The following is a 26,106-nucleotide window of genomic DNA, read 5'->3' as shown; positions in this document are numbered from 1 at the left end:
GCCTACCTACTCTCTTTCCCCTCACGAGAGAAAAAAACACTGGAAAAAAAGAGCTTGTTTGCTGCTTACCGAGAGGCACCGAATCACCTGCATGTACGTCCGGATCTGCTCCTACCTGTTGGCCCCCGCCTCTCAGTTTCATGTTACCGTATCCTTGCTTGAGCTGCTGTCTTTGTATCATTCCCTCCGTATCTACGTAATTAACAAGTGGCCCAAACTAACCCTAACGCTGCCAACTCTCTCAGTTGGTTCTTGACTTTCTACACCTTTCCAACTTGACATCACAACGCCCCCACTCGCAAGACATCATACTCATAATTCATTCTCAGACTCAACAGCCAGCCATAGACAACAACTCGATATTCTGACAAAACAAATTTCACAATGTCGGCCCAAGATCGCGTTCAGCAATACGTGAGCCAGCTCGACCGCGAGGTACGTGATCCCATCCCTTGAAAGCCCCTCCGCAGAAGAAGAAAAAAAAAAAACCACCACGGCTTCCCCGCCGCTGGTGCGCAACCATCAATTTGGAGGGTGTCGCATGCTTCCACCGCCACGACCGCCGACTGACCCGAATTGGCTACAGCTCTCCAAATACCCTTCTCTCAACAACCTGGAGAAGCAGACTTCAGTTCCCAAGGTCTACGCCGTCATCGGCTTCGCCACGCTCTACTTCTTCTTCATCATCTTCAACCTCGGCGGCCAGCTGCTCACTAACCTGGCCGGGTTCGTCATCCCTGGTTACTACTCTATGCAAGCGCTGTTCAGCGTTAGCAAGGCCGACGACACACAATGGCTCACAGTATGTTGCGACCCTAACTTTTGCTTGTGATTATCACCTGACTAACGCGCCGCAGTACTGGGTCGTCTTCGCCTTTTTCACGGTCCTTGAGAGCTTACTCAGCGTCGTGTACTGGTTCCCCTTCTACTACACCTTCAAGTTCATCTTCCTTCTGTGGCTCTCCCTGCCCATGTTCGGGTAAGTAATTATCTCGCACGCTGCTCGCGCCGTCCGGCCATTCTTGACCCGGCTAACACATTCTACAGCGGCGCCAACCTCATCTTCCGATCTTTCCTCCAGCCCATGTTCGGCCGTTACTTCTCCGAGTCCGGGTCGACTGCCGCTAACCTCCGCGCCAAGGCCGACTCCCTCGGCAAGGGCGAGTAAATTGGCCTAATCGAGAGGCACTAGAGCTACCAGTACTGATGCATACACACATGCCAAATTAATCCTATGCCTTGGGTGCTAGCTCTCTATTTACGGTTCCACTATGAAGTCGTACAGGGTACGGCAATGACGAAAGCTGAAGCCGCGCTAGTCTATGACGATGGTTGGTAGCTGCGTCACGGTAACGAAATGGCTACCATAGCTGAAGGAAGACTGTCACTTGTCGAAAAAAAGGGGAGGGGTTGAGATTATATCACGGCAGTGAACTATAGGACCAAGGTCTTTAGTTGGGCCAGTTGGCCAATAGAGTTGATATTTACTGGACTCCAGACATCCGTGGATTGAATGTGATACTTGGGAGTAGTCCCAAGCGGTCGTACTGTATACGACTCATGCAGTAGTGGTATACCACTTCAATCAGCAGACTCGCTACTGTGAACGTTCCTAGACGCCTTGACAGAATGCCGCCTGTAGTGGTAGCTGCTGCTAACTATCGCCAGCTATCTCACCGCTACCCAATATGTCGAATGCCTCCAACTGCTCCAGATCACATGAGAAGCTTCCTGTTAGGCTCGCACTACTAGTACTATACATAGAAATGCGGTTGACGGTTGACTCTGTCATTTGACATGTTGATCTGCTGCTGGGTACCTGCATTACTGCATGAAGAAACAAACATGGACTTCCGCTGGGCAGATAAAAGGGGGGTGTCAGAAGCAAAGCCACATTCTGTGGCTAACTCGGGTGTGCTTTAGGCTGTCTGCGTAGGCACTGCGTAGGCGCCCCCCACCCCTCCATCATCAATTGACTGCCAGACTGACACTCCCCAAGCGCGCCAAAAGTTGGTGACAGTCCCCAGATTTATGAAACTCCCCCACGGTGCCTGGACTAGCTAAATAGGACGACGATCGCATTGCCTACCGACTCCCTCCTCACCGAAGACGAATGCCCTGTTTCAACCCATTAGTCTTTTGAACACCATGTACACGGGGCAATATTCCACGATTGTATAAATTTAGACGAACGAAACCCGGCCGACGACCCATTGACAAGTACCCGTGTATCGCATTCATCGAACAAGAGAGAGCAAGCCGCCCTGCCTAATCGCCCTTTGCGACAACGATAAGGGATCCAGCTTGCACCCCAGCACTTGAAGACTGCCCTTCGGGGTTTCGTCCGCATGATGCAGCTCAGCCCGTTGCAGTCGCGCCTGGCTGCGTCCGTGGCAGCATCATGCCTCGTCTTGGCCATTTACTTCCTGATGTTCTCGCCTCAATTTGCGTTTGCGGCCGAGCTTAGTACGGCCCCGTTAGACGCCCTGCAGAACGGATGGACTTCCTCTTCTTTGGAGGAGGCACCCACGATAGAGGACGGCGAGGTCAAGAGGACCGCCGAAGAGGTGGCTTTCAATGAGCCGATCATGTACGAACCCGACTTTGGGCTCTTCGACCGGAGCCTGCTAGGCAGGGCACCGAACGGCGTGGTTGCGCTGGCCAACAACGCCCCCAAGAACACGAATATAGAACCGGGGACGCTGGCGGCGTTTGTCTTCGAGGCCAAATCGGTCGTCAACAGCAGGGGCGACGGAGAAGGCAGCAACAGTAATCGGCTGGAACTACGCGGAGATGTAAAGCCGGAAGCTGCGCAAGGATCCACCGATGGCGCAGCAGGCGACGGCGACAACTTATCGGATATCGAGCGGCGTCAGTCGCCAACGAAGACGCTATGGATCTCGGGCAACACCTGCGTACAGCCCGAGCGAAAGGCCGACCAGACCGAGGTGGACCCGCCACAGTTGACGCTGTACGTTTCCACGGCGAGCGACAACACTTCGCCGGGCCCCATGGCCGACAAGAAGAAACAAGACGTCCGGGTCTTCAGCGAGGGCGCTGTCATGTACAACACGACCCTCCGCGGGGATGTATACTTCACGATAGCCGGTCCACCCAACGTGGCGAGCGATGAGTTCGACACGAAATCGTACACTGTGAACGTAGCAGCTTCGGTCGACAAGTCTTATTACTCCTACGACGCCGATTCTGAACCTAACGTGTTCTGGGTCGACAGTGACTCGGGCGCGACCCTGTTGGCTAGCGGAGTATTGCAGCCCCAGGATCAGGATGCTGCGCTTGACAAGCCCCCCTATACCATGTTTGTCTTCAAAGACGGCGACATGTCAATTAATGGCATTCGGAACTCGTATTGTGGCCTGAAGGAGTACTCCTTGATCGGAGGGACCCGGAGGCACGTGCCAGACGACACAATGGTCAGTCGCCTAGCCAAGAGAGGAACAGAGGGCGTGATAAAACAGGAATTCTTCCTCAGCGGTCTCAATGCAAGCACCAAGTATACGGCGGTCTTGGCCAGCGATCCCAACGCCCTGGCGGGCCGTAAGAGAGACGACAACATCCCAGGAGGTGGTGGTATCGTGTTCAAACAGACGGGCTTCGAAACCTCGCAGAGTAAGTGAAGGACAGCCCGTGTACCAGCTCTCGTTGATGTTGTTGCTGTTGCTAACACTACTACTGCTACTTATAGCTGGGGGTTCTTGTTTCTTAATTCAAAACTTGGAATTCTGTGACCAGACTCAATACAGAGTGCCCGGCAACCTGAAGACTTTCCCCAACGCCACTGCCCTGGGAAAATACTACGACGCGTTCGCGAAAGAGATGTACAAGAACTTCGAGAAGGCCCTGGCGCAGGTCCAATGTGACGCTGAGAATGCGGGCAAGTATTCCCTGGCGCGCAACTGCGACGACTGCCGGACGGCGTACAAGAACTGGCTCTGCACCGTGTCGATCCCGCGCTGCGAGGAGTTCTCCAACAACGCGCCGTGGCTGCAGATGCGCAACATCATGGCGCCCTTCCTCAACGAGACGAACAAGATGGACCCCAACATCACGGCGACATTCGGGCAACAGATGGCCTTCAACGGCTCGCGGCTGACGCGCATCGACGAGGACGTCCAGCCGGGCCCCTACAAGGAGGTGCTGCCGTGCGACTACCTCTGCTACGACATCGTGCAGAGCTGCGCGGCGTCGCTCGAGTTCGCCTGCCCGCTGCCCGGCAAGCTCGGCTTCAACACGAGCTACGGCCAGATCAATGAGAACCACACCACCAACAACACGGACGTCACCTGCAACTACCCGGGGTCGGCGCACTACAAGAACGCGGCGTCCGTGATGGTGGCGATGTCGTGGGTGCTGTGGGCGGGGCTGCTGGGCGGCACGCTGTCACTGGTGGTATGATGTATCTGATAGTGAAAGGGGGCAGCGAAGGCATGGAAGTAATGGCGTTTTGTTTCCCGGATCGGATTCATCTTGGGAGGTAGCTTTGCCGTCGAATTGCTTTTGCAACGGCCGACTCCTTATCTATAGAGATGGCAAACTGGCATGGGACTCGGCGTTACAAGGGATGAGATGATGATTTTGTCTTTTTGGATTTCTTCCTCCGGCGAACCTGACATCGCTGGATAGTTTATTAGCGTGTTTGCGATTACGTTTTTTGTCGTTCTATATACTTGTACAGGACTTATAGTGTACAATTTCGACCCAGGATGGGAAGTTTGCCTGTCCAACAGACGGGGCTCACAGCTATCCATGACACTTGGCCATATCACATCTTCCTGAAACTGCATGATGTGATGATCGGTGATGCCCGGTCAACTCACAGGACTTCTCCAGCCCCGCGGCCTCGACGCCGGCGCTACGCAAGTCTTTGCCGCGATAATAGTACCCAGCAGCCCAGCTGTAATACGTGACCAGCGTGCGCCCCCTTTTCATAAGATCGTCAAATCGCAAAAACCCGATGGTAGTCGCAACTAAGGCCGAAGGCAGCAACCGAGGCAGACGTCCAGCCACGGCCGACCAGTAATGGACACCGATCCCCCCTCAAAGGGCGACATGCCCGACCAAGTGCCCAAAACAATGAAAAGGGGTATTCAATTCCGATTTTTTGTGTTCCATCTCCTTCGCCCTTCCCAAGGTAGCCAGCCGCCCATGCATTGCGCAGTTATATCATCGTCGTCGTTGTCGTCATTCTTCTCACGCCTTCTTCTGGTTAGCCTTCTCCCTTTCTTCCAGCTCTTTTTTCTTCAGCACATCTATCACATCCTGTAGGTCCTCCTTCATGCCGGGAATGGTGGCCTTGGCTAGATCCTGCTCCAGCTGGGCGATTATCTCTGTGAATGGCGAGAATCTCGATGTTAGCTTTCATTCCAACTCTACTCTACTCACTCACTTCCCACCCGAAAGTGCACAGAAGTATGATAACAATCCCTGTTTCTGTTGTGTGGCTTACTGTTCAGGTCCTCTCTCGTCTCGTTCTGCTCCAGCCGCTTCCAGCCGTAGTACGCCAGCTGGTACGTGAAGATGGCCATGAGGGCCACTTTGAAGATGGGGCGCGAGAACGTCTTCTTGAAGGACTGGGGCTGCGAGGGCGGCTCGGAGGAGTAGAGGCGACGGCTGTGTTGCTGGAGGAGGAATTGTCGGGTTTGCGCCGATGTCGTCGTCGTCGTCGGCGCTGGTAGGGCTCCCCGCGACAGGTTGCGCAGAGGGCGCGCGGCAATGCGCATGGAGTTGAGGCTGTTCATGATGTTGGGCTGTTTTCAGTCGAGACTTTCTGTGTGCGTCTTGGTGGTGTGGTCGTCGGTGTCAATTGCCAAAGGTATATCGTGTGTGTCGTCAGAGGTTTGCTTGCAGGTAGTAGAGCTTCCCAGCCGTTTCCCACCAGCTCAGTCGAGCTTCGATCCCGCTGTGGGGAAAAAAAGAAGCAATGGAACACAGAGAGAAGCACCGGGCACGCTCGCACGCAAGCCCCCCTGGACAAGCAAACAGCGCTAGTTGATCAATCAATCGTTCTACTGAACAATTGAACTGGACCCTTTTTCCCGCTAAACCTCGCAAATGGGCGGCGGCGGCGGACAAGAGATCCACCAATCCCTGCTTCTCGCTGGCCGACTGAAGGCAATAGGCTGTTTAGGTGTGCTGTGCAGTTGGTACCGACCGCTCAACCGCTCTAAAAAGGGTGCAGGTGTCCACTGGCCCTCCCTCTCTCGGCGTGCGCCCAGCGCGGTTCGGAGAGTACACATTGCCCATTTGGAGCCAAAGGTGCTAAGAAAGGAAGGTTACTTACTGCACGTAATTCTACATGGGAATAGAGACCAGATATCCCCAAAATCCGATTTCCTATTACTCACATCCCTTCCTTTTCCCTCAAACACTCTCTCCCCCTCGTCCCCCCTGCCAGCGACGTGACAGTCATACTTCTTGAAGGCAATCTGTCCTGCGACTCTATTCGAAGCTCCTGGAATACCCAATTGCGACGGGCTATAAGTTCGACCACGGCACAATACTTAGTGAGGTTGTCTTGAGCATCACCACTGCCTACCAAGTTCCTCTACTTGCGACACGACGCACACGAGCATATTCCTCTCGACCAACCACACCCACATTCACAATGGTATGTTGCTTGCCTGTGTCGCGCAGCTCGGTTCTTTATGCCACCACCTTATGCAGAGCAGACAGCTAACACTGAAAACCCCCCAGGCCCAAACACCCGAGCAAAGGCGCCGCAACGCCAAGTTCGCAAAGGAGCAGGAAGCCCGCCGGGGCAAGTCCGAGGATGCCATCAAGAAGCACCAGCACCAGAAGACCGTCTCCAAGGCCCCCATCTCGCCCATATGGCTGGGTAAGTCACACAAACCCCTTTGCCCCTTTCCCTTTTCCCTTTGCTGCGCAACTACGGTAGTTTTTGTGCCACGCCGACTAACGTAACTGCGCGACACACAGTCCTCCTCGGTTTCGTCGTCTTCGGCGGTCTGATCTTCGAACTGATCCAGCGCGTCTTCTTCCGATAGAGAGCGAGGGTGAACCGAGTACATACTCGACCGTTTGAGGAACTATTTATTACCTTGGCCTGGCCGAGTGGGAAGAACCTGGAGAGGAATAACCAATCATTGACCACCGGCCATTCAAGTGTTTGCTGCTCTCGACTCCTTTCAGACTCGAGGTCCGCGGGAAATGCGACGGGGACCAAAAGTGAATTGTCAGGGCCATAGCCAGAAGCGGCCTTGGTAGAAGGGGGGGAATGTAACAGAGAAGCAGATCTATCTGGGGAAAATCATGCCATTCACAGGGCAGCAGGTACCAGCCGGTCCATTGCAACACTGGATCAGGGGCTAGGGGTTAAATCTGCCTCACATTCAACTTTTCTTACCATCTGGCTTAGAGACCTAGTCTCATCGGAGCGTGTCATTTGCTTGATATTTTAATACACAATCAGAACAAAACATGCGCAATCGTACGGTTGTGAAAACAAGCTGGTCAAGTCAATAATGGGTTGAAAAGCTACTATTCCAGTCTGACGGCCGCCAAACCAGGTCACCATGAAGATATGGAAAATATTGAACACTATTTCGGAGTATATAGAGTTTCAACGTTCTTTTAAAGTTGAGGTAGGTGATTTCAGTGGCCAGTACGGTTAGCTTGGGCAAGCATGTCGCTCATCGAGTATCTAATCAGTCAAAATCAGGAGTAATTGGAACAATCATGTAGGTACTCACTCCTAGCGGGCAGTACGATTTATTCCAGCAGTAAGCAGCATTGCGTAAACATTCAGATTGAGTGAAAACAAGGTGACTCCCCATGGTATAATCTGGCTACAATAACCCCTTCCTTTTTGATTCCGACAGAACTCCGTATAAAATGCATACATGAATGGCTGATCAGGGGGTGACTTGATCTAAGCGCCAAGCCCCTTGCGGTGACCCTGCTGCTCATTCTTCATACGCATGCCCGTCTCGAACTGTCGCTCCAGATCGCTCTGGATCTTGGTGACGTCGCGCTTCGACGAACCGGCACCTTCCTCGACGGTGAGCCCGGCCTTCTTGCCTCCCAGGAGCCGCAGGAACTTGCTCTTGCGGGCGGCGTCGCCCTCCAGGGCTTGGACGTCCCACTTCTCGGCACCACCATCAGCGTTGGCTCCCTCGGCGTTGTTGTTGGGTGCGGATTCGGAAACATGCTCCTCCTCAGACTTCTTGGACTTCTTGGACTTGGACTTCTTCTCTTTGGGGCCCTCTTCGGCGTCGGCATCGTCCTCGGTATGCTTCCGCTTCTTCTCCTTCTTTTCTTTCTTCTCCTTTTTCTCAGGCTTGGCCTCCTCAGTGACCTCCTCCTCCTCCTCGGCAACAGCCTCTGCGGCCTTCTTGGACTTCTTCTTTTTCTTCTTGTCCTTAGGCTCCTCGGCGACCACTTCGGGCTCTACAGGAGCAGCAACAGCCGGCTCCTCCTTGGGCTTCTTGTCCTTCTTCGACTTCTTGGAGGGCTTCTCGACCACGGGCTCGGGGTCCTTCATCTCGACGTCCTCGGCTTCGCTATCGCTAGAAGAGTCGCTAGAGGAATCGCTGGAGGAGTCGCTGGACGAAGATGACGAATCATCATCATCATCGCCACCCTCGAGAGAAATGAAGTTGTCGCCCTTGAGCTCTTCCTTCTTTTTGGCTGCGGCTTCCTGCTCAGGTCAATCGTATTAGCAAAAACTTGATCTATCCAGGCCGAACAAAACCCGGGGCGGTGGGTGCTTACAGCTCGCTGCTTAGAGATGATCTCGTGGCGGGCGCGGGCGATCTTGGCCTCCTTCATCAGCTTGGCGGCCTGGGTCTCGAGCTTCTCGGCGCGCAACAACAAACGGTTGAAGCGGCGCTCGTCCTTGTGGGCCTTGTTGGCCTGCTTCTTGAGCTTGTCCTGGGCGCGGCGCTCCTCGTTCCACTTGCCGGCGCGGCCGACGTTGGCCTTGCGCGCCCGCTTGGCCTCCGCCTTGAGCTGCCGCTTCTCCCGGCGCTCGTCGGCGCGCTGCAGCCGCAGCTCTTCCTTGCGCGCGGCCCGCTTCTCCTTGCGCTCGGCCTGGGCGAGGATCGTCTGGTGATCCACGCCCTTCTCCCATCCGGCTTCGGCCTTCTCCATGGTTTCGATTGGTATGCGTGCGTGCGTATAAACCGTGGGAGATGCTGTTTTAACGGGAAAATCAGCTGATACGGTCGGATTGGGATATCGCAGGAGCAATAAATTCTGCCGGTCTGGAAAATTTGACCGCTTGCGAAATCCAGGGTAGCTCGGGTGGGGTCGATCTGCCCCACATGGAATAAACGCAGATGGCACGAACCAAAGAGGTAAGGTACGCAGGGCAGGTACAACCGTTAAGCGACCACTGGAATCAAACGGTTGTACTTGACAACTGACAGCACCTTAATCATTCACGTCACTTACTTCCGATCATAACCTGGACGTGAACAGAATGATACGTTCATTCTCGTAATCTTCTGGCATATATTCAATGCCGGTGGACGTGGTTCACAGAGGTGGTAAGTAATCTCACGATAGGGAACCACTTGCAATATTGAAATTGTATTGTGTTGCTGTTGTTACAGGAGATTCATTATCATAAGCCTCCCTTCGCCAAGGGGCCAACGTCTGTATCCCGTCTCCTTCTGTCTATGTGGAGAGGAGGTAGTAGTAGCAGTAGTCCTACACGCCAAAGCCGCACCGGGCCCTGTAAGTCTATTGGTGTTGTACAACTGTATCCGACGCAGATGGGGGGTATCTAAAAAGTACGTCATAAAAACAACAGAGAAGAAAGAGAAATGTCGGTAGACCTCCTGATCCAGCCAATTGGAAAGGGAAAAGAGGGAGAAAACTTTAAAGATACAAGGTATGATGGGAAAAGAGCCAGGGTGAAGGACCCGAGTCCATCCATCGATACCTGAGAGGGGAGTTAGTTGAACAATAGGGGAGAGGTGGGTATATAGGGAAACGTCAGTGTTGGGTACGTATAAGAATTGGAAGAAATGCGCCAGGCCCAAAGTCTAATACCGTTAGCCATTGCCGTTCCAGCGCTCAAAACAATAAAACAAGGAGAGAAGAGATAGGTCATGAATGGAGGGCGCTGCCTTCCAGGCAAGCAGGCAACGCAGGCGGGCGGGCGACTTTTATGCAGTCATTCGGTCTGCTGCCGCCCCTTTTTCTCACGTCAGCGCCACCGAAAGCAACTAAGCGTGGAAGAAGGGGTCGTCCCCAGCTGCATCGTCGTTGACGTCCGGGTAGTAGTAGTACGCGGAGTCATCGAAGAAGTCGTCACCGGCGTCACCTGCAAAAGCCCCGCCGCCGCTGCTGTCAAAGCTGGCGCCGTAGCCTTGGGTACCAGCGGCGGCCATGTCGTCTCCGTAGGCCATGGTGGGGCTGCTGTTGTAGAGCTGCTGTTGCTGCCCGCTGTGGTGGCCGTCATCGCTGCTGCCGCCACGAGCATGATGATTATAATGATGCTGGTCCTCGTGCCCACTGCCGCTGCGGCGACTCTCGCTCTCGTGGCCGCGGGCTACGACGTGTCGCATGCTGAGGCCGCCCCACGGCAGCCCGGACACCTCTTCATCGGCTGTCAGGTCTGAGGAGTCGTGGATTTGGTAGCTGCCACCGGCATGTTCCCGGTTCAGGGCATCACGCTCAGATTTCTCTTTTTGCTCTTTAGTTTTCTCTCCTGATCATGCCTCGAAGCGTTAGCCACATATCTCATACGTTTTGGGGGATTATAGGGGCCCGATGAAAGAACAAGTCGGTGGGGGGTCACTCACGGAACTTCCGTTGGGCGTTTCGGTTCTGAATACGCCTCCTTACTACGGGCTCAGTGACGTCTGTCCAGTCATCCGCCGTCTGTGTTTTCGATTTGGGCGAGGACTGCTTCTTGCCACTTGAGTCACGGTGTTTGGTCGAGCCAGAAGTCATGGTGGTTCTTGCTTGGGTCTCGGAATCAGAGCCGGATTCGCCAAAGAAAGCAGCGGCAGCTGGCGATAGTGCGTTCACGAGCCAGGGTGAAGAAGGAGGTGACTCGATAGGAGTAGTCGTTGCCGTGGGAGAACCGATAAGTGTGGTATAGGAAGTTCCAGCCTGTCCTTGTGATGCCGTCTTCCTTTCGGACAGGGGTTGAATCACAGTTTCTTGCGATGAGGATGATCCACCCTTGCCTCGAAGGGTGTCCATCTAACCCCTATATAGGCAGACACGACCTGGCCGGTGTAGGTCTCTCAAGAGTCCTAGCTGATATCCCACCCGCAAGCAGGCTTAGATAGTGGAGGTCAGGCTGGACGGAGAGAGCGACAGCTCTTTGACGACTCAATGTCTATGAATAGTCAAACGTAAACAGGATAGTAAAGATACAATGATAATATACAACTCATCAACTGCCCAGAAGGGTGGGTGAGCATGAGGCTTGTGATGATGGTGATGGTGGTGATACAGCTGGGCTGCAGATGTGAATAGCAGTGTGCGCTACTAGCAGTGGTCTTATAGCCTTCCTACACATACCCCCATTGGACCAGACTCCGTCAAGGGTGGTATACTTGTTGACCGCATGAAGGTACGCAAGCGCCAGGTTTGATGAGGATGAGACGCAGCCCTGTATGGAGAAGTGACTCCCAGGGTCAACATGACCAAGGAGAACAACTCAGTATCCCAGGATTCATGGTCAGCCATGCCCCCGTGCGGTGACGCAGCTTAGAGGATGGGTATAGGCGAGGCGGTTCCGGTAGCGTACCCATTTATTGAAAAGGGCAAGAGCTGGAGAATGCGTATGTGTACTGCTACTTACGAAAGGCCCCAGGTAGACAGGCATACAAGGGCAGCCGGAGGATACCTAAGCAGGTGCCCAGCCACTCCAGCCATTCCCGGCCGGGGGTAGTGCCGGCGGGATTGCACAGGAATCGGGCGCCCATAGCCAAGGAGGGAAGAATCGGAAATCCACTGCAGGGGGAATAAGGTTGTATGGTATCCATTTCAGTAGGATACTAGACGGGCGCTAGGTAATGAGGCTCGTCCAGCTGCAACCGGCCTGGAAGGTGGATGATGTTACCTTAGGTACTCTTGCGGTTGCGCGAGAGGTCACCGGAAACGATAATCAAGGGAATTGGCTGAGGTTACGCGCCTAGCCCATCATGGCGAGGGCGTGACCTCCTAAGGAGTCATACCCAAGAGCCACAGACGGCGGGGGATATGTGCCACTCTGGATAAGATCCGAAGATCAATGCTTGAGGCACATATTTGAGTCAACGAAAATAGATCAATCCCTTGGGGTGGAACTTTTCGTCGCCCAAGCAGAGACAATTGATTACCTAGCTGAAGTCACAGCTGAGGCATTTGATGTTGAAATGAGTGGGTAGGCGGGAATAGCCCGGATCGTCTAGGAGGGGCTAAAGGGCGTCTAAGTGCTGTCAAACCGGTTGACCTGGTTTTAGCTACTTACTTATTTACAAGGGGCACCAATGGCTTGCATTAGGCCCGCGAAGCTGCGCGGCCGACGACTCATCCTTTCTCATGATCAGTTTCCAAGCTGAAGATTGGTGGCCCAGGTTATTTGATAGTTGTTATATTCACGTACAATGTTGTTTACAGATGGAATTGGCATGTACCAAAGTATATTTGCATGAGTACCGGCCCATCTCATGGCGTCATTGGCTGGGCTACCTAAGGGCTGATACAGACCAATGCCGTTCCCCGATAAGTTCGGCCGTCATCTAGCACACGGAGTTCTGAAGAACTACAGCCCGACCAAGCATCTGATAGTAGACATAATATGGTATACACCTTCATGACTCGGCATGACGACTGCGGAGGCGCCGTTGTAGACGGCATAGTGATGCATCTCTATTTACCCCAATATACCCCAGGTTCAAATAAAACAACCCTCCATTATATCCAACTGCTCTTATGGACGCCGGTAGATAGGCACGCGCCTTACGAGCTGCGTTCAGCTCTGCGCAACTAAGTCATCACTGGAAGGCAAGCTCTATTTACACACACCCGCGTGAGTGATAATCATCATGATTGTCTCTGGCGGCTGCTGCTGTGCAACCAAGCCCGTCATCATCATGGGGCTCGACATTTACCGACAGGACGGAGAAGGGGGGTACGGCGATATCCCGTTGCCCAGGATGAGATAGCTCTGTGCAAAACATATCTGCATCTTGGTACTTCTTGAACGTTACGCATGTCTTCTACCCTACACTTAACTTATTGCATACGTTGTCCTGCAACAAGAGTCGAGCGCGCCACAAGGCAGCACCGAGCGTACCTAATCCAGGCTACCACAGTTCTCCCGCCTGGCTGGTGTCATTGGCAACGTATACCTGGTTTAGCAGGCAGCAGCAAGATTCAACATCCATTGACAACGAAACGCAACCAAGGACCTCAGCCAGCAAAACGTTTTCGTCAAGGCGCTGCGTAATACAAGCCACGGCTCGCAATTGCTGCCTCCAAAGGGGCCTTGTGATGCTCAGGCAGTGACTCACTAGCTCGCTCGCAGGTTACATTTGACAAGCTCTCGGGATTACGTTGTTCGCTTCTATATCAAAACCGACAGCCACTATCCCTGAAGGAGCAACGGCCGAGTTACCTTACTACAGATTCCTTGTATTGGTACGGAGTACAGCGACTACCATTGACTGGAAGAGCCCAACCAATTTCATGAGGAATTGCATATCCAATTTTTATTATTCTTTCTTTTTGAATTTTGATTCGGCGAACATGTAATAAATGTGTCAGCGGCCCAGGCTATTTCGAGAACAGATGTGGCTCACGTGCCCGTTGGCACAACCCTCCTCTCGGCAGCACCCGGGATACTCCACTCCCAATTGACCCATCATCTCGGGATCGGGGTGCAGCAGCCAGCACCACCCAGGAACCGCTTGTGCTGATGGAACAGTAACCCGAAAGAGGCAGGCCTGCCGGCGCGCGTGATCTATGACTGACGCGCTACCATGGTCCACCCCCTGAAACCTGAGGCGTTTATGATCCTCCGCAGTCTCGTATTTGTCCCCTATTTTAAGTTGTAGAACGGAAGATCTAGGAAGACGATAAAGAAACGCGGCTTGGCCCGAGATTGTCCGAGTTTGCTAGTACCTAACACTGCCATGGCGATCACATCTAGAGACAGAGATTCAGATGACCGGATCAGGGGGGCGCTGATTGATTAGATGGATAAACCAAGGTATTATTGATGTCCAATAGTCGCGCATGCGAGGGGCGCCTCCTTTTCGGAGAGACCCATTTCGCTGGGACGTATCTAAGTAAATATGTAAGTATATGTGATAAACGGATGCTTGCTTGCTACATGACAGAGCAGTCCATCCCGTACATGGCGCGTTCGACATTGCGCTTGACCTGGTACCAATCCGCCCGCCGCTCTGCGTACTCATAGACCTCTTCGGCGCGGAAGATGCCCCCGAATCGGTCTCCGTCCGCAATGATGGTGGCCATTTCTTTGGCGTGCTTGGCGTCTATCAAGTAGATTTGGCTCAGTTCCCGAAGAGCCTTGAAGTAGGCCAGCAGATCCTGATTCTTCAGACCTCGAATGTATTCGAAGTAGAGCGTCGTGTCGGCAATGAGTTTGATGGCACCCTCGGTGCTGACACGCTGGCGCTTGAGGTGCTTGCAAATTGCGGTGAACAAGCGCAGCCCAACCTCTCCGTTGAAGACATCAAGCATCGTCTTCTCCGTGCTTCCCACAAGCATGTTCGTATGAGAAGCCACAAGGTCTCTGACCCGTATCGCAGTCTGGGTTGGTCCCATATCGCCTGCTTGCTGCGTGGGCTTTTCCTCGGTGTCGGGCGCCGGATTGTAGTCTGTTGGGAGTTGAGTCGTTGCGCATATGTACTCAACTTCGTCCATCAGTACGTCAATGCCCTTGTTCAGGCCTGCAGCTACGCTTTCGTCTAGCATTTGTTCCCATTTCTTCTTGGCCAGCCCGGCGGGGTCAAGGAAGTCGTTGCGATCGGAGATTTTGGGAGCCGCCAGTTGCTGCTCGTAGAACATGTCAATCATCTGCGAGATCAGGTCTCCCACGTTAACCAACTCGATGAAAGTCACGAGCGGAGCCACGCCGGCTTGGTGGTCGCTAACTTCACGGGCTTTGTACTTGGACAGATGCTCGACTGCTTTCTCGAATCCGTTCTTGACGTGGTTCTGCCCCAAAACCTTGAGCAGGCTGATGAAAATTGCTTCACACTGCTCTCGGGCTTCTTCGCCAGCTTGCCCGCCGAGTCTGATGAATACGGCTACCCGACCTAGGCCCTCTTTGGCGTTACCTACAAGATCAAGAGCAACCTCGATGCTGAAGAGCGACTTGATACCTTCAAGCCGGTTCGCCATGAGAGCCGCTTTGGCCTTCAGCTCATCGGTGGGTGCTTCGGATGGAAGTGGACCCGTCTTCGGCTCGAGGCTTCCACTAACGCTTGGAGTGGTGGTCTTGGAAGACCCGGGCATGCCTGTTATACTATCGGGGCGCGGAGCCGCTGCCGGCGCGGTTTTGCTGGACGCAAAAGGTGACGAAATAGGGATGGTGGGCAAAACCGACACGGGCATCATGACGACCTTCTTGAACGAGCTCAAGAAGTCGTTCTTGTCCGCCCGGCGGTTGAAGCTGCTCATGAAGAAGGACTCCACGCTAGCATCCTGTTCCGAGAGCTTCTGTTCCCAGTTGAGCACTTCCCGCTCGGCATACCTGGTGAAGAAATCCAATTCCTCTCGGAAGTACAAGTCTAGATGCAGATCGAACGTCTTGAGCCCAAAATCCTTCGCATGAGCCTCGAGACTTTCTTTGGACTTTGAAGGTGGGTCGAGAGACCCCACGAACGCCATGCACTGCTCGAAAAGGCCCGACGCCGCCTTGAGATAGGCCTCCAGGTTCCTGTCGTGTGATTCGTCCAGGATAGGGGTGATATACTCGACGATAATGTCTTCTCTAATCCTGTCCAACAACGTCCAAAACACATTCTCTGCATCTGGGAAAATCTGGCTGATTACCACAGACTGTTCGTTAATCTTGATGGCCATAGCTTTGAAGAACGCTCGAGACGGCTCGAGTGTTATGCCGTCTTGTGGAGCTTGATTTATACAATCCATGGGGTTCCCGAGCGCATCGCGGTTGTTGAGGATGGGGTGCTTAGAAATGAACACTTCCATGGCAGCGTTGCCTCCGTTCAAATCATGAAGAACATGTGCGTATCTCCGCATTCTCCCTTCGACATCCATGAACTCGTAGCCTTGTTCAAACTCCCTTAACACGGCATTTTCGAAGATGTTGCACATGTTGGTCAAGACCTCGCCCCGTTCGTTCCAGCCTTCGGCCCAGTCATTCTGGAAGAATCGTTGAAGGTTACGAAGCATCTGCGCCTGCTTCTCGGGGTCACGGAAGGCCTTGAAGACCGCCGGTTCGGTGTGGCTTTTCGCGGCGGCGAGGTCGTAGTAGAAAGGGGCGAGTGCTCCGTAGATCTTTCCGTACTCCTGCCTCGCGTATCCTCGAATGCTCCGCACATTCTTAAAGACGTCCAAGATTGTCGAGGGGTCTTCTTGCGAGTTCTTGGTCGACGCGTGCAAACTCAGGGTCTCGAACCCGTCCACCCGTATTTCCGGAGCCCTGGCGGCTTCCTCGGCCAGCTTCTTACGTCGCTCCTCCTCCAGGCCGGCATCGAATAGTGTAGTGCGCTTGGCAGCTAAAGGGGTGGCTCCGCCGGCGGCGGCATTGGCACGTTCTGCGGCCTCGCGTTTTCGCTTGATGGCGTCTTCGAACCGTTTCCGGGCCTCGGCTTCGTCCCAGCAGCCCATACTCCGCAGTCGAGATATCCATCTTGTGTCATCGTACACCATCTCCTTCATGCGGCGGGAGGTCTTCGCGAAGCTGATCTGGTCCGAAACGGGCAGGAAATCGAGTATGGAGACCAGGATCTCTGCGACGAGTAAGCAACCGTTATGCATGGCACACTGATGTCGCAGCAGAGGTACTCACCAGCTGGTAGAATTGGCTTGGTGTCGAGCATTGTCGTAGCCTGCAGCGTACTCAAGATACTGGACCTGCCAGGCTGCGAAGCTCTCTTGTAGTTGGACATGGTGACTGGTCAATCGAGGGCGAGCCTCAATCTGCAGCTTTGCCTATGAGTTATTCCAGAAGCACAGCAAAAGCTCCGCGTGTACCGATGCACACAGAACAATCGAGGACCTTCATGGGGAGGCCCGTAGAGTTGAAGAGATGGCCTTCGGGAAGCTTGAGGTTATCCAGGGAGTTTGGGGATGTATTGGTGGGGAATGCCAGCGCAACCGCTACCGCTACAACAAACGAGCCGGGGGTAACCTTTAGCACCTCCAAGGCCGAATAAAGGAGCAAGGATCTTTGGGTATGGTACAGCATCAGCTGCCCGCAGCTGCAAACCGATACTTGGTCTGTTTCCTTGCAACATCATACCTGCTCTTGGTGTAATCAATCGACGGATGCCAATTCCCGCTATGTTATATCTACCAATACATCTTCTATTTCTGCCGAGACTTGTTGCCGCATGCGCATGCATCGTTCAGCTGCTAACCTACAGGCCACGGGATTAAAGTGGATGAGCTCGCACTATTTTATGGGTACGCTCTCTGTAAGCCGGCGGGGATAAGAGTTGACCTCCTATCAACAACAGACCACTTGCTTCGTGTGTTGCCGTTTGTATCATACATGCAAAAACGTACCATAGGATATCAGTACCTACCTAGGCAAGTGAGGATAGAACATACAAGTATGCGACACGTTGCACCGCGTTCGAGCTGACTGATAGATAAAAAAAATCGCAATCAAACCCACGCGCTTGCTGTAAGCCTCTTCATTTTCCGAGGCGGTCTCATTGGCCTGCCTGTTCGGCTGTGTTGCAAGGGATGTAAGCCCCCTGGTATCCTGCCCTGCGTATTCAGCAGGCAAGCAGCCGCCAACACGCCATCTTTCTTTCGTAAGGAGAGCGCGTTGAGTGGAAATGTCTGCACACCATCCATTTGAAGTCTTCGGCCTTTTGGGATAGTCAACGTTCGTTGCACGCGTATTGCAGCTTCCACATCTTCAAAATTCTGTTCGGATGTTGATACCATCTCCTGCGAAGGCAACATAGGTTGCTATCGACCACGAAGTACTGCGCATGCGTGCCTGGCTCAACTCCAAACTCACTCGCTTCCTTGCGCCGGATACTTACTTACTTCATGTAATACACTTCACGAGACATCGTTGTTCTACCTCTTCCTCTGTTACCGCCGTGGGATAAGGTTCGGTCAAACAGTGACATTGACTACTTCGAATACATACATACCTCGGACTTTATCGTCGCTTATTGAATACCGATTGGATACCACACTTCGCCTTGCATCTCTCCTTTATCTCTCTCCCTTTGGCCAAGCCTATTCTATTTCTGCTTCCAGTCTACTGGAGATATCAATACCAAACATGGCGAAAGCAATACTTCCGACGTCTGCTCTGTCGGACGTACGAGCTGGGTTATCACTGCATCCTGCATTCTACGTTGCGTAAGGGCATCCTTCAGCTACGAATTTGGGAACCAGGTCACTCACTGATTGGGTAACCGGCATACAGTAGCTGGATATTCTTCTCCAACTTAACAATATTATTCAATAAATGGCTAATCGACAACGCCGGGTTTCGTGAGTATACCATGAGCCAGATGGTGATATCAGTCAAACAGCGAACAAATGCTAACATAGTCATAGGTTATCGTAAGCCCCCATTAGGGACTGGTTTGGATGGGGTATACTAACACAGCTCCAAGCCGTTATCCTAACATGGTGGCACATGACATTCGCTACCCTGGCAACCCAGTTCCTCGCCAGGACGACGACCCTCCTAGACAACCGCTACAGCGTCAAGATGACGAGGCCGTTCTACCTGAGAGCCGTGGTCCCCATCGGCCTGCTCTACAGCGGTAGTATGGTCTGCAGTAACCTTGTTTACCTCTATCTCAACGTAGCATTCATACAGATGCTTAAGGTACGCAGCCCGTCTTTCCGTCGGGGCTAGTCCCCGCCCCCCTTTTAACCACCAACAGCACCAACTGACATACGGCTCCCAAGGCGGCCTCGCCCTTCTCGACCCTGGTCATCGCCTGGATGTGGGGACAGGAGCACCCGACCACGCTCATGATCCTCAAGATCCTGGTCATCGTCCTGGGCGTCCTGGTGGCAAGCGCGGGCGAGATCCACTTCTCCTGGATCGGCTTCTCCTACCAGTTGGGCGGGTTAATCTTCGAGTCGGTCCGCGTCGTCATGATCCAGGCCCTCATGTCCGGGAGCGGCGACGACGACGCCGCTGCCGGTCGGCGCAACATGGACCCGCTCGTCAGCCTGTACTATTACGCCCCCGTCTGCGCCGTGACCAACCTCTTCGTCGCCTGGGCGACGGAGTGGCCCACGTTCGCCTGGAGCGACCTCGCCGGTGTCGGCCCGTGGATGCTGGTGCTCAACGGCCTTGTCGCCTTCTTGCTGAACGTTTCGAGCGTCATGCTGGTAAGCCGAGAGACGCCCCCCTGGCTATTCACTCAAACCACCCACTTCGCACGCAGTGACGCCCGCATGCTGACAACGACTACCACAGATCGGGAAGACTTCCGGACTGGTGCTCCATCTGACGGGGATCCTAAAGAACATCCTGCTCGTGGTCGCCTCCGTCTTCATCTGGGGCACGGCCATCGCGCCCGTGCAGATCCTCGGCTACGGCACTGCCCTGACCGGCTTCGTCTTCTACAAGTCGAGCTGGTCGGACCTCAAGGCGGGCTACTCCTCGTGGTCGGCCAGGCTGCGGGCGTCTCCGGGATTGGGCGAGAGACTCCCCGGGCCCCTGGTCAGGCGGATCTTGGGCCTGGTACTGGCCGTGTTTGTGCTGTTGGCGGCCTTCCAGTACATGCCTGTTGATTACCTGGATCACCGTACCGGGTCTTTGCCGCAAGCTCATACAGATACACCTGTGGATAGTGCGCCGCCTAAGGGGTGGCATATGCCTGCTTTTGGGTTGAGCGGCAAGTGAGAAACCAGGGCGTGGCTAGCGAGAAAGCAAGAAGTTGGATACTGTCAGTTGAGCAACAATTGCTGTCTGTTGGTATCCCCGCGAAGCCGGATGCCCCTATTTTGGGTAAGACCTTGGGTAAGGCTCCTTCGTGTATTTTAGGGCAGAATTACGCGAACCTGGTTTGCACGAATGATTCCCCCGGCGTTTAAGCCCACTTTGACATCGTCTTGATATTGAGATGATCCGTTGCCCCAGTTGGCCATGGTAGGACCTATCTGCCTACGAAACACTCACAAATCGGGATCATTCGAACCCGGTCCATTTCCTCCCACAAGATCGATATTATTTTACTCGAAATGACAGCCGCAACCTCTCCTCCCCTTCTCTAGAACAGCGTGACATAGATGTTCCCACCGTACCCGGTCTCGTTGGCGTGCCAGGCCCCGCTCTGCGTCAGCGTCGTCGCGTTGGGCATGCACTGTTCGATGACGCCGCCGACGGCCAAGGCCAGGAAGCCCGGCTGGATGGCCCAGCCGGCGTCGCCCTCGGCGCACATGAAGGCGCGGCAGTCGCCGTTCTGCGCGTCCCAGCAGTAGCCCCCGTCCACCTGGTAAAAGTCGGCCACGGTCGAACGGTTCTGGATCCACCACGCGAGCGTGACGCAGTCGTCCGAGGGGGGGCCGTAGAGCTGGGTGGATGGATGGTGTTAGAGGATTGGCGGAAAGTTTGGTGGTGGTGGAAAATGGTAGTCGGTAGAGAGAGAGCAATACTTACTGGGTAACACTCGATATAGCCGACGTCACTGAAGCGGGGAAGGACCTTGATGCCGGGCCACTGGGCCTCGGGCGTGGAGGCATACAGTCTCTGGAGAGCGGCGTCACTGAGACCGGCAGCTACGACGCCTCCCGTGTTGGCGGCGTTGTTGGCGGTCGCTGCGGACGAAGCAGATGATGGGTTGGATATGATTGAAGGGGCAACAGCAGCTCCTACGTCGCCAATAGGACTGCCCATGGTAAGGCAAGCCTGGAGCAAGGCCACGAAGATGATCCACAAGCGCAGCATGGTTTCGAGGTGCGAACCGGTCTGCTTTTAGTGCTAGTGCCCGTGGGAGAAATGCGGTGGATCTGTGGTTGGGGTTGAAATGGGGGGTCGAATGGATCAAATTCGAAAAGCTGGCGAAAGGAGGCTCTTGGAGACCTTGGTGAGAGAGGGGCGGTACAAGATAGGGCAGTTGTAATGATTCGAGGGTCGATAGGGAATTGAGAGCGTAGTGGTTATTCCACGGGAAGGTGCGGTTGCTGCTGCAATCCATGTTGATTAAGCGGACGAGGATCGACTCAACTGCAAACGACATCAGTCATCTCTCGCAATTCATGACGTCTGATACGTTGTGACTTTCACTTGTATCCAAGTTGTATCCACCACGATGGTTCTCTAGTTGATGACAACGAATGTGATGTTAAACTCCCCCGCGTGTTATGCCACTTGCAAGCGCCCATGTGCTTACTGCAGTACACCATATCAGCGAAGTCCTCCAGTATAACCCCAAGTTGACATTCAATATACTCGCTAGCCGACATGTCAGTCTACCCAGGCAACCCTCAGATACCAGATCCCGTGCTATTGGGCCAGTCATTGCCCCGGTGCTCCAAATGCAACCGGTAAAACCCGCAGCTACCGTTCAGATCCTCGCAGTCGCCCTTCAAGCCATCCTGCCCATTGACGATGCAATACCGAAACAAGTGATCGAGCTGCTCCCCGACCCACTGGAAGGTCTGGTTCAAGCCTTTGAATGTGACCTCTTCGGCGGCGCAGAAGCGCGCCCCGCACGTCCCCTCCAGCCAGACCAGACAGGTTCCGGGAAGCACGTTCAAACTGCCCTCGTGGCTCTCGACACGGTTTACCACCGTCTGGCAGTCCTCGGGGACGACTGGGTAGGGCTGTGATGAAGATGCGCGGGTTAGGGCTCGCTCGCTCGCACATACATACTCTACGCTACAGAGGGAAGAGAGCACTGGGTAGACTCGCCGATATCTGGTAGCAGGTGTAGTAATCCCGCTTCGTGAGAAGGCGGTTCGCACGCCGCATAGTAACGCCTCCAGGTTTGGCAGTACTGACAGTGACAGTGGCAGGCGCCATCAGCTTCGAAGTCGCAATGTTTGATACAGGAACATGATCGAAATCTCTGGATCGCTCCGGTAGAGCGACCGTGGCTAAGGCAGATGCGGCGGCGGCCAGGAGAAGCAGAAACGCCCGCTTGGAGTTCATAACGAAGCTCTATTTTCTCGTATGGTTCATGGAATTGAGCGGGTGTGCCCTTGCGAGGAAATGAGACCAGCTGCGAGGCGGTGAAGCCATTCGATGTCGAGTGCTGTGTTACCGACCTCAGACAAACCAAACGCAAGTGCTACAGTCCCGATGGCCGCATAAAGCAGTCGCGTGCGTCATGACGCTCTCCACGTCTGCACTGGGCGATTGAGACCGTCTCCGAAAATCGTCATCGTTGGTTCGTCGCTTGATGATATGCGCCCTGATAAAGGGAGGTCTCGCACAGCTCCCCCTTTGTAGCAAAAGCAAAGAGCGGAAACCAAGATTCGATTCGAATAAGACACCATCCACACAGTTGTATTTTTAGCTATTACATTAGACATGTTTGTCTCTGTAAGGACACATATTGTGCATTGCACATCACAGTTCTATGCACTGGTTTACAGCGGACCATTGCACGCATTTGCTCGCCACCTCTCTTATCCTATCTCATCTCATTGCACAAGTAGCCAACTCTCCGGGACCAATGCCAGCAGTATTTGCAGGAGCTCAGATAGCTCGGCAACCTCATAGAACAACGCGGATCCAGGCCGAGACGGTTCGACCTATAGTTTCGTACTGTTCAAGGCACTGTAATGTGGAGGTTTAACGATCTTATTCTGCCTTGACGGAGCATTTACCACACCGGCTTGGCTCGTGTAGCATATGTGAGTTCTTCATCGGCTGCAGTGTTGAAGCCAACTCTCTTCTCGCCCTCGCCGAAAAGGGAGCTCATGTCAGGGGCTCTCTGGGCTATCTTGTCATTCCCCAGCCTCGGCGCCTTATAGGTTCACTAGCAGGACATGATAGCGTGAACCGTCCTATCATGTGATTAACCCGACCCATCGATCAGAGGTGTTTAAGCTCACCAACCACAGAGCACCCGACACGAAAGCGACGGGAAGCCCGCGCTAGTACAGCCGGTCGCGTGCGTAGTAACATAGTCGTACTCTTCGTTCTCTAAAAAATGTGTAGTGACACGGTTAATAACTCAAGTAGGTACCGCCAGAACTGCAGCATGGCGCTTCCCAGCATGGGGGAATATGTCCTATCGGCCTTGATGATGCGCCTCCATGAAGGCGGAGCTTTGCGTCAGGCTATAGCCTCCCGAGTGGCGGCGGTAGTGTGCTGGTGGAAATACTACTAGCCGAACCACAAGGAGCCTGAATTTTATACCGGAAGAACTGCGAAAGGCCGCAGAGTTATCGACTACACCTAACTAGCAACTGGATCGGCGAGAGCCGAGACGGTCGAACTAAGTTGAGTGGTCACGGACGATGGTGACAGGCCCGGCAGTTGTTGTTTTTAAGATCACTGATCTTGATCACCTAATCTCAGCCTTACGAATGACACCACCATCAGTCGACACTTTTGTCGCGGCGGGAAATAAAAACCACGCACACAGCCTGGACTAACTGGGTCCCGACCCGAACCAAGCCGGACTCCAGAAATTCCGGGGTGACCGGCCTGGCCGCAACGCGGTGCGAGGTCAGAGGGGAAGAGCCGAAACACGTGCTGGGCGCGCATGCTCCTACAGTACATGAGGTCTCACATGCGGATGCTCCGTACAGTGGCACACTTTGTGCAATCATACCCGCACCACCCCCGAACCGAAGATCAGCAACGATCGCCTCGTGGCACAGCCAGGGAGGGCTCAGTCAGTCTTGTCTGCCTGATGGTCTTTGCTCCACCGCCGAAATTTGATTCTTTGGGAAGGATCGCGCGCGATCGGCCATCCAAATCCGCTCTATTGGGAATTGGTTGAATGACAAGTGTGTCTCTCTGCAGCCTGTGCTCGGCTTCATTCGTAATCGAGTCGCCTCAATAGCTTCACCAGGTGCGTAGATGACGGCATCATCGGCTTAGGTTACGCTCCCTATGCTCCCCGTCCTGAAGGATGGACGAAAAATTGAACGAATAGCATCAATGCAAAAGCAGCCATGACAGCGTCGGTAAGTTTGTCGTATGTAGGCTCGAAGTCTAGCACTACCGTACTAAATATAGGAAATTCAAGGTGAAGGTTAAGGCCCGTCAACCTAATTAAAGTACCTTCAATCGCGTTCGGAGAGTTGACAAGCCACATCAACAAGCCAAGCAGCCACATTGAATGGGGGTCATCGCCCCCTATTGAACCTAGCACCAGCTAGCACCTAGCCTAGCCCATGTAGCATAAAGTGCCAAAAAGAAAAATGCCATGCAACATATATAGATTTGCGGATATAGTATCAATACACTGGGGCAGTGAGGGTAGATCAATGGGCCCGCGCTTATTAGATAATTTCCATCAGCATCTGCTCCGAGCCTTGTACGAACAATTGAACGTCATCGATGGAACGATAAGGCTCTTCAGCGGACATATTACACGTACTGCCGCAAGCAAAGTAGCAGCAGATGAGGGGTTCTGTGCAATGGAAGAGATGAAGATGAAGATGGACATTACCTAATGGGCGGGCGTCACCCTCCATCGTCCTTGGCACCAGATTGATTGTGCGGAGTGGCCAATCGAGAGACATGCTGCATGCTACTACTGCTGCCGCTGCCGCTGCCGCTGCTGCTGATTGCAAGGCAAGGCAGTCTAGACACTGGCACACTGGGCTGGAATAGGCATGTACATAACCACAAACGTACGTTGAGGGCAAGTATGGAGAACCCTGCGAACGAGCGATAAAGTCGTTAGCCGCATGCATGTTCGCGGCGATATAACCTCATATGGCACGCGGCCTAGCTGCGTTTACTTGCTTTTCCGACACTCTTTCGTTTTTCGGCCGGTAAGTCTTTCCTCTCCCCTTCCTTGCTATGTATTTCGCAAACTGAACGAATGCCTGCCAAACTGCCGACACGGAGATAGCGTTACATGGCCCTCGCATGGAACGGACGATTCTTCTCATGCTAGCTCGCTCGCACCTCTTGCTTCTCTTCTCTGCCGGCAAGAAATAAATCAGCAGACATACTACAATATGCCGGCTAGACGGCTTTTTTTCCCTGGTGCGAATTGCGTCGTTTTGGTCAATGGACTGTTCAGTGTTCCCTCGAAGTTCGCAGTGTCCGAGTCGCGGTACGTGCCAAGCGACCAGGAGACCCCACAGTGGCCTAGAATTGAGCCATGTCCGGTGATAGTGCATGATCCGCGCAGTACCAGGCGTGACCTAGCCCGCTTAGCCCCTGCAACGATAGCAGAGTCAACTGCACCTGCTGGCAGTAGGAGCACTTCCGATTCTCACTATCGAACTGCAACTCCTCGTCGCTTCGCAGACTTGGGGGCTAGAGTTTTTGGGCACTTCAATGCGGACGCGGGGTGAGCTACGAATTGTGTCATCATCGCATCCATATCCCATATGCCCATATCAAGCCCGAGTCCGGGTGCGTATAGCGTGCACGCTCGACGCCGCTGAGAGCATTGGGATCAACCCTGGTCTCCCTATCAACCATAGATCAACGGGGGGCACGCAATAAAACGGAACTGTCTCAGCCCGTCCGCACCAGAGCCCGGAAAACAAGAATGTTAAGAAACAAAGGAAGGAAAAGGCCATCGGTGAGCTCACTGACAGGTCTATGTCATTTGACTTAAAACCTTACATCATGAGCAGGATCGTTCATGCTGCTATGTCTGTAACCCGCTACCGGCTAGAGAACGGCCAAAGGCCCTGTAGTGGTCAAGGCCTAACTACTACTAGAGAAGCAGAAACCTTGGTCCTTGGCACTACCACCACTGGCAACTTCTTTTAGGTCAGTTATAAGCTTAGCGCAGCTACCCCGAGCTCAACGTGCCTTGCTGC

The 26,106-nt window shown here is 53.7% G+C and overlaps 10 protein-coding genes across 10 annotated transcripts; 4 read left to right on the top strand and 6 right to left on the bottom strand.

Annotated features, from left to right (window-relative positions):
• Positions 1-384: 384 nt before the first annotated feature.
• On the top strand, positions 385-1,168 carry PG985_013464 (Ypt-interacting YIP2; the record flags this gene model as incomplete). Its single annotated transcript, XM_066833230.1, has 4 exons — positions 385-435; positions 587-802; positions 858-979; positions 1,048-1,168. 4 exons carry the CDS (start codon positions 385-387, stop codon positions 1,166-1,168), a joined length of 510 nt encoding a protein of 169 aa, XP_066677970.1.
• A 1,180-nt stretch (positions 1,169-2,348) lies between these two features.
• PG985_013463 (Calcium influx-promoting protein ehs1) lies at positions 2,349-4,416 on the top strand (the record flags this gene model as incomplete). The annotated part of the gene is made up of 2 exons (XM_066833229.1): positions 2,349-3,630; positions 3,707-4,416. 2 exons carry the CDS (start codon positions 2,349-2,351, stop codon positions 4,414-4,416), a joined length of 1,992 nt encoding a protein of 663 aa, XP_066677969.1.
• A 795-nt stretch (positions 4,417-5,211) lies between these two features.
• Positions 5,212-5,759, bottom strand: PG985_013462 (uncharacterized protein; the record flags this gene model as incomplete). Its single annotated transcript, XM_066833228.1, has 2 exons — positions 5,212-5,348; positions 5,468-5,759. 2 exons carry the CDS (start codon positions 5,757-5,759, stop codon positions 5,212-5,214), a joined length of 429 nt encoding a protein of 142 aa, XP_066677968.1.
• Positions 5,760-6,625: 866 nt separating this feature from the next.
• On the top strand, positions 6,626-7,025 carry PG985_013461 (uncharacterized protein; the record flags this gene model as incomplete). Its single annotated transcript, XM_066833227.1, has 3 exons — positions 6,626-6,628; positions 6,715-6,856; positions 6,958-7,025. 3 exons carry the CDS (start codon positions 6,626-6,628, stop codon positions 7,023-7,025), a joined length of 213 nt encoding a protein of 70 aa, XP_066677967.1.
• Positions 7,026-7,909: 884 nt separating this feature from the next.
• PG985_013460 (uncharacterized protein) lies at positions 7,910-9,129 on the bottom strand (the record flags this gene model as incomplete). Its single annotated transcript, XM_066833226.1, has 2 exons — positions 7,910-8,677; positions 8,752-9,129. 2 exons carry the CDS (start codon positions 9,127-9,129, stop codon positions 7,910-7,912), a joined length of 1,146 nt encoding a protein of 381 aa, XP_066677966.1.
• A 1,082-nt stretch (positions 9,130-10,211) lies between these two features.
• PG985_013459 (uncharacterized protein) lies at positions 10,212-10,941 on the bottom strand (the record flags this gene model as incomplete). The annotated part of the gene is made up of 2 exons (XM_066833225.1): positions 10,212-10,696; positions 10,791-10,941. The coding sequence occupies 2 exons, from the start codon at positions 10,939-10,941 to the stop codon at positions 10,212-10,214; spliced, it is 636 nt and encodes a 211-aa protein (XP_066677965.1).
• Positions 10,942-14,316: 3,375 nt separating this feature from the next.
• Positions 14,317-17,093, bottom strand: PG985_013458 (uncharacterized protein; the record flags this gene model as incomplete). Its single annotated transcript, XM_066833224.1, has 2 exons — positions 14,317-16,934; positions 16,994-17,093. The coding sequence occupies 2 exons, from the start codon at positions 17,091-17,093 to the stop codon at positions 14,317-14,319; spliced, it is 2,718 nt and encodes a 905-aa protein (XP_066677964.1).
• A 1,358-nt stretch (positions 17,094-18,451) lies between these two features.
• On the top strand, positions 18,452-20,041 carry PG985_013457 (uncharacterized protein; the record flags this gene model as incomplete). The annotated part of the gene is given in 5 exon segments (XM_066833223.1): positions 18,452-18,531; positions 18,599-18,770; positions 18,785-19,009; positions 19,093-19,524; positions 19,613-20,041. The coding sequence occupies 5 exon segments, from the start codon at positions 18,452-18,454 to the stop codon at positions 20,039-20,041; spliced, it is 1,338 nt and encodes a 445-aa protein (XP_066677963.1).
• Positions 20,042-20,408: 367 nt separating this feature from the next.
• PG985_013456 (uncharacterized protein) lies at positions 20,409-21,085 on the bottom strand (the record flags this gene model as incomplete). Its single annotated transcript, XM_066833222.1, has 2 exons — positions 20,409-20,711; positions 20,798-21,085. 2 exons carry the CDS (start codon positions 21,083-21,085, stop codon positions 20,409-20,411), a joined length of 591 nt encoding a protein of 196 aa, XP_066677962.1.
• Positions 21,086-21,624: 539 nt separating this feature from the next.
• PG985_013455 (uncharacterized protein) lies at positions 21,625-22,291 on the bottom strand (the record flags this gene model as incomplete). The annotated part of the gene is made up of 3 exons (XM_066833221.1): positions 21,625-21,963; positions 22,013-22,018; positions 22,142-22,291. The coding sequence occupies 3 exons, from the start codon at positions 22,289-22,291 to the stop codon at positions 21,625-21,627; spliced, it is 495 nt and encodes a 164-aa protein (XP_066677961.1).
• Between the last annotated feature and the right edge of the window lie 3,815 nt (positions 22,292-26,106).

The sequence above is a fragment of the Apiospora marii genome (assembly GCF_038362585.1).
Source record: "Apiospora marii strain CBS 49790 chromosome Unknown utg000011l_segment0_segment0, whole genome shotgun sequence".
Taxonomy (NCBI): domain Eukaryota; kingdom Fungi; phylum Ascomycota; class Sordariomycetes; order Amphisphaeriales; family Apiosporaceae; genus Apiospora; species Apiospora marii.
This window is presented reverse-complemented; position numbering and strand designations above follow the sequence as displayed.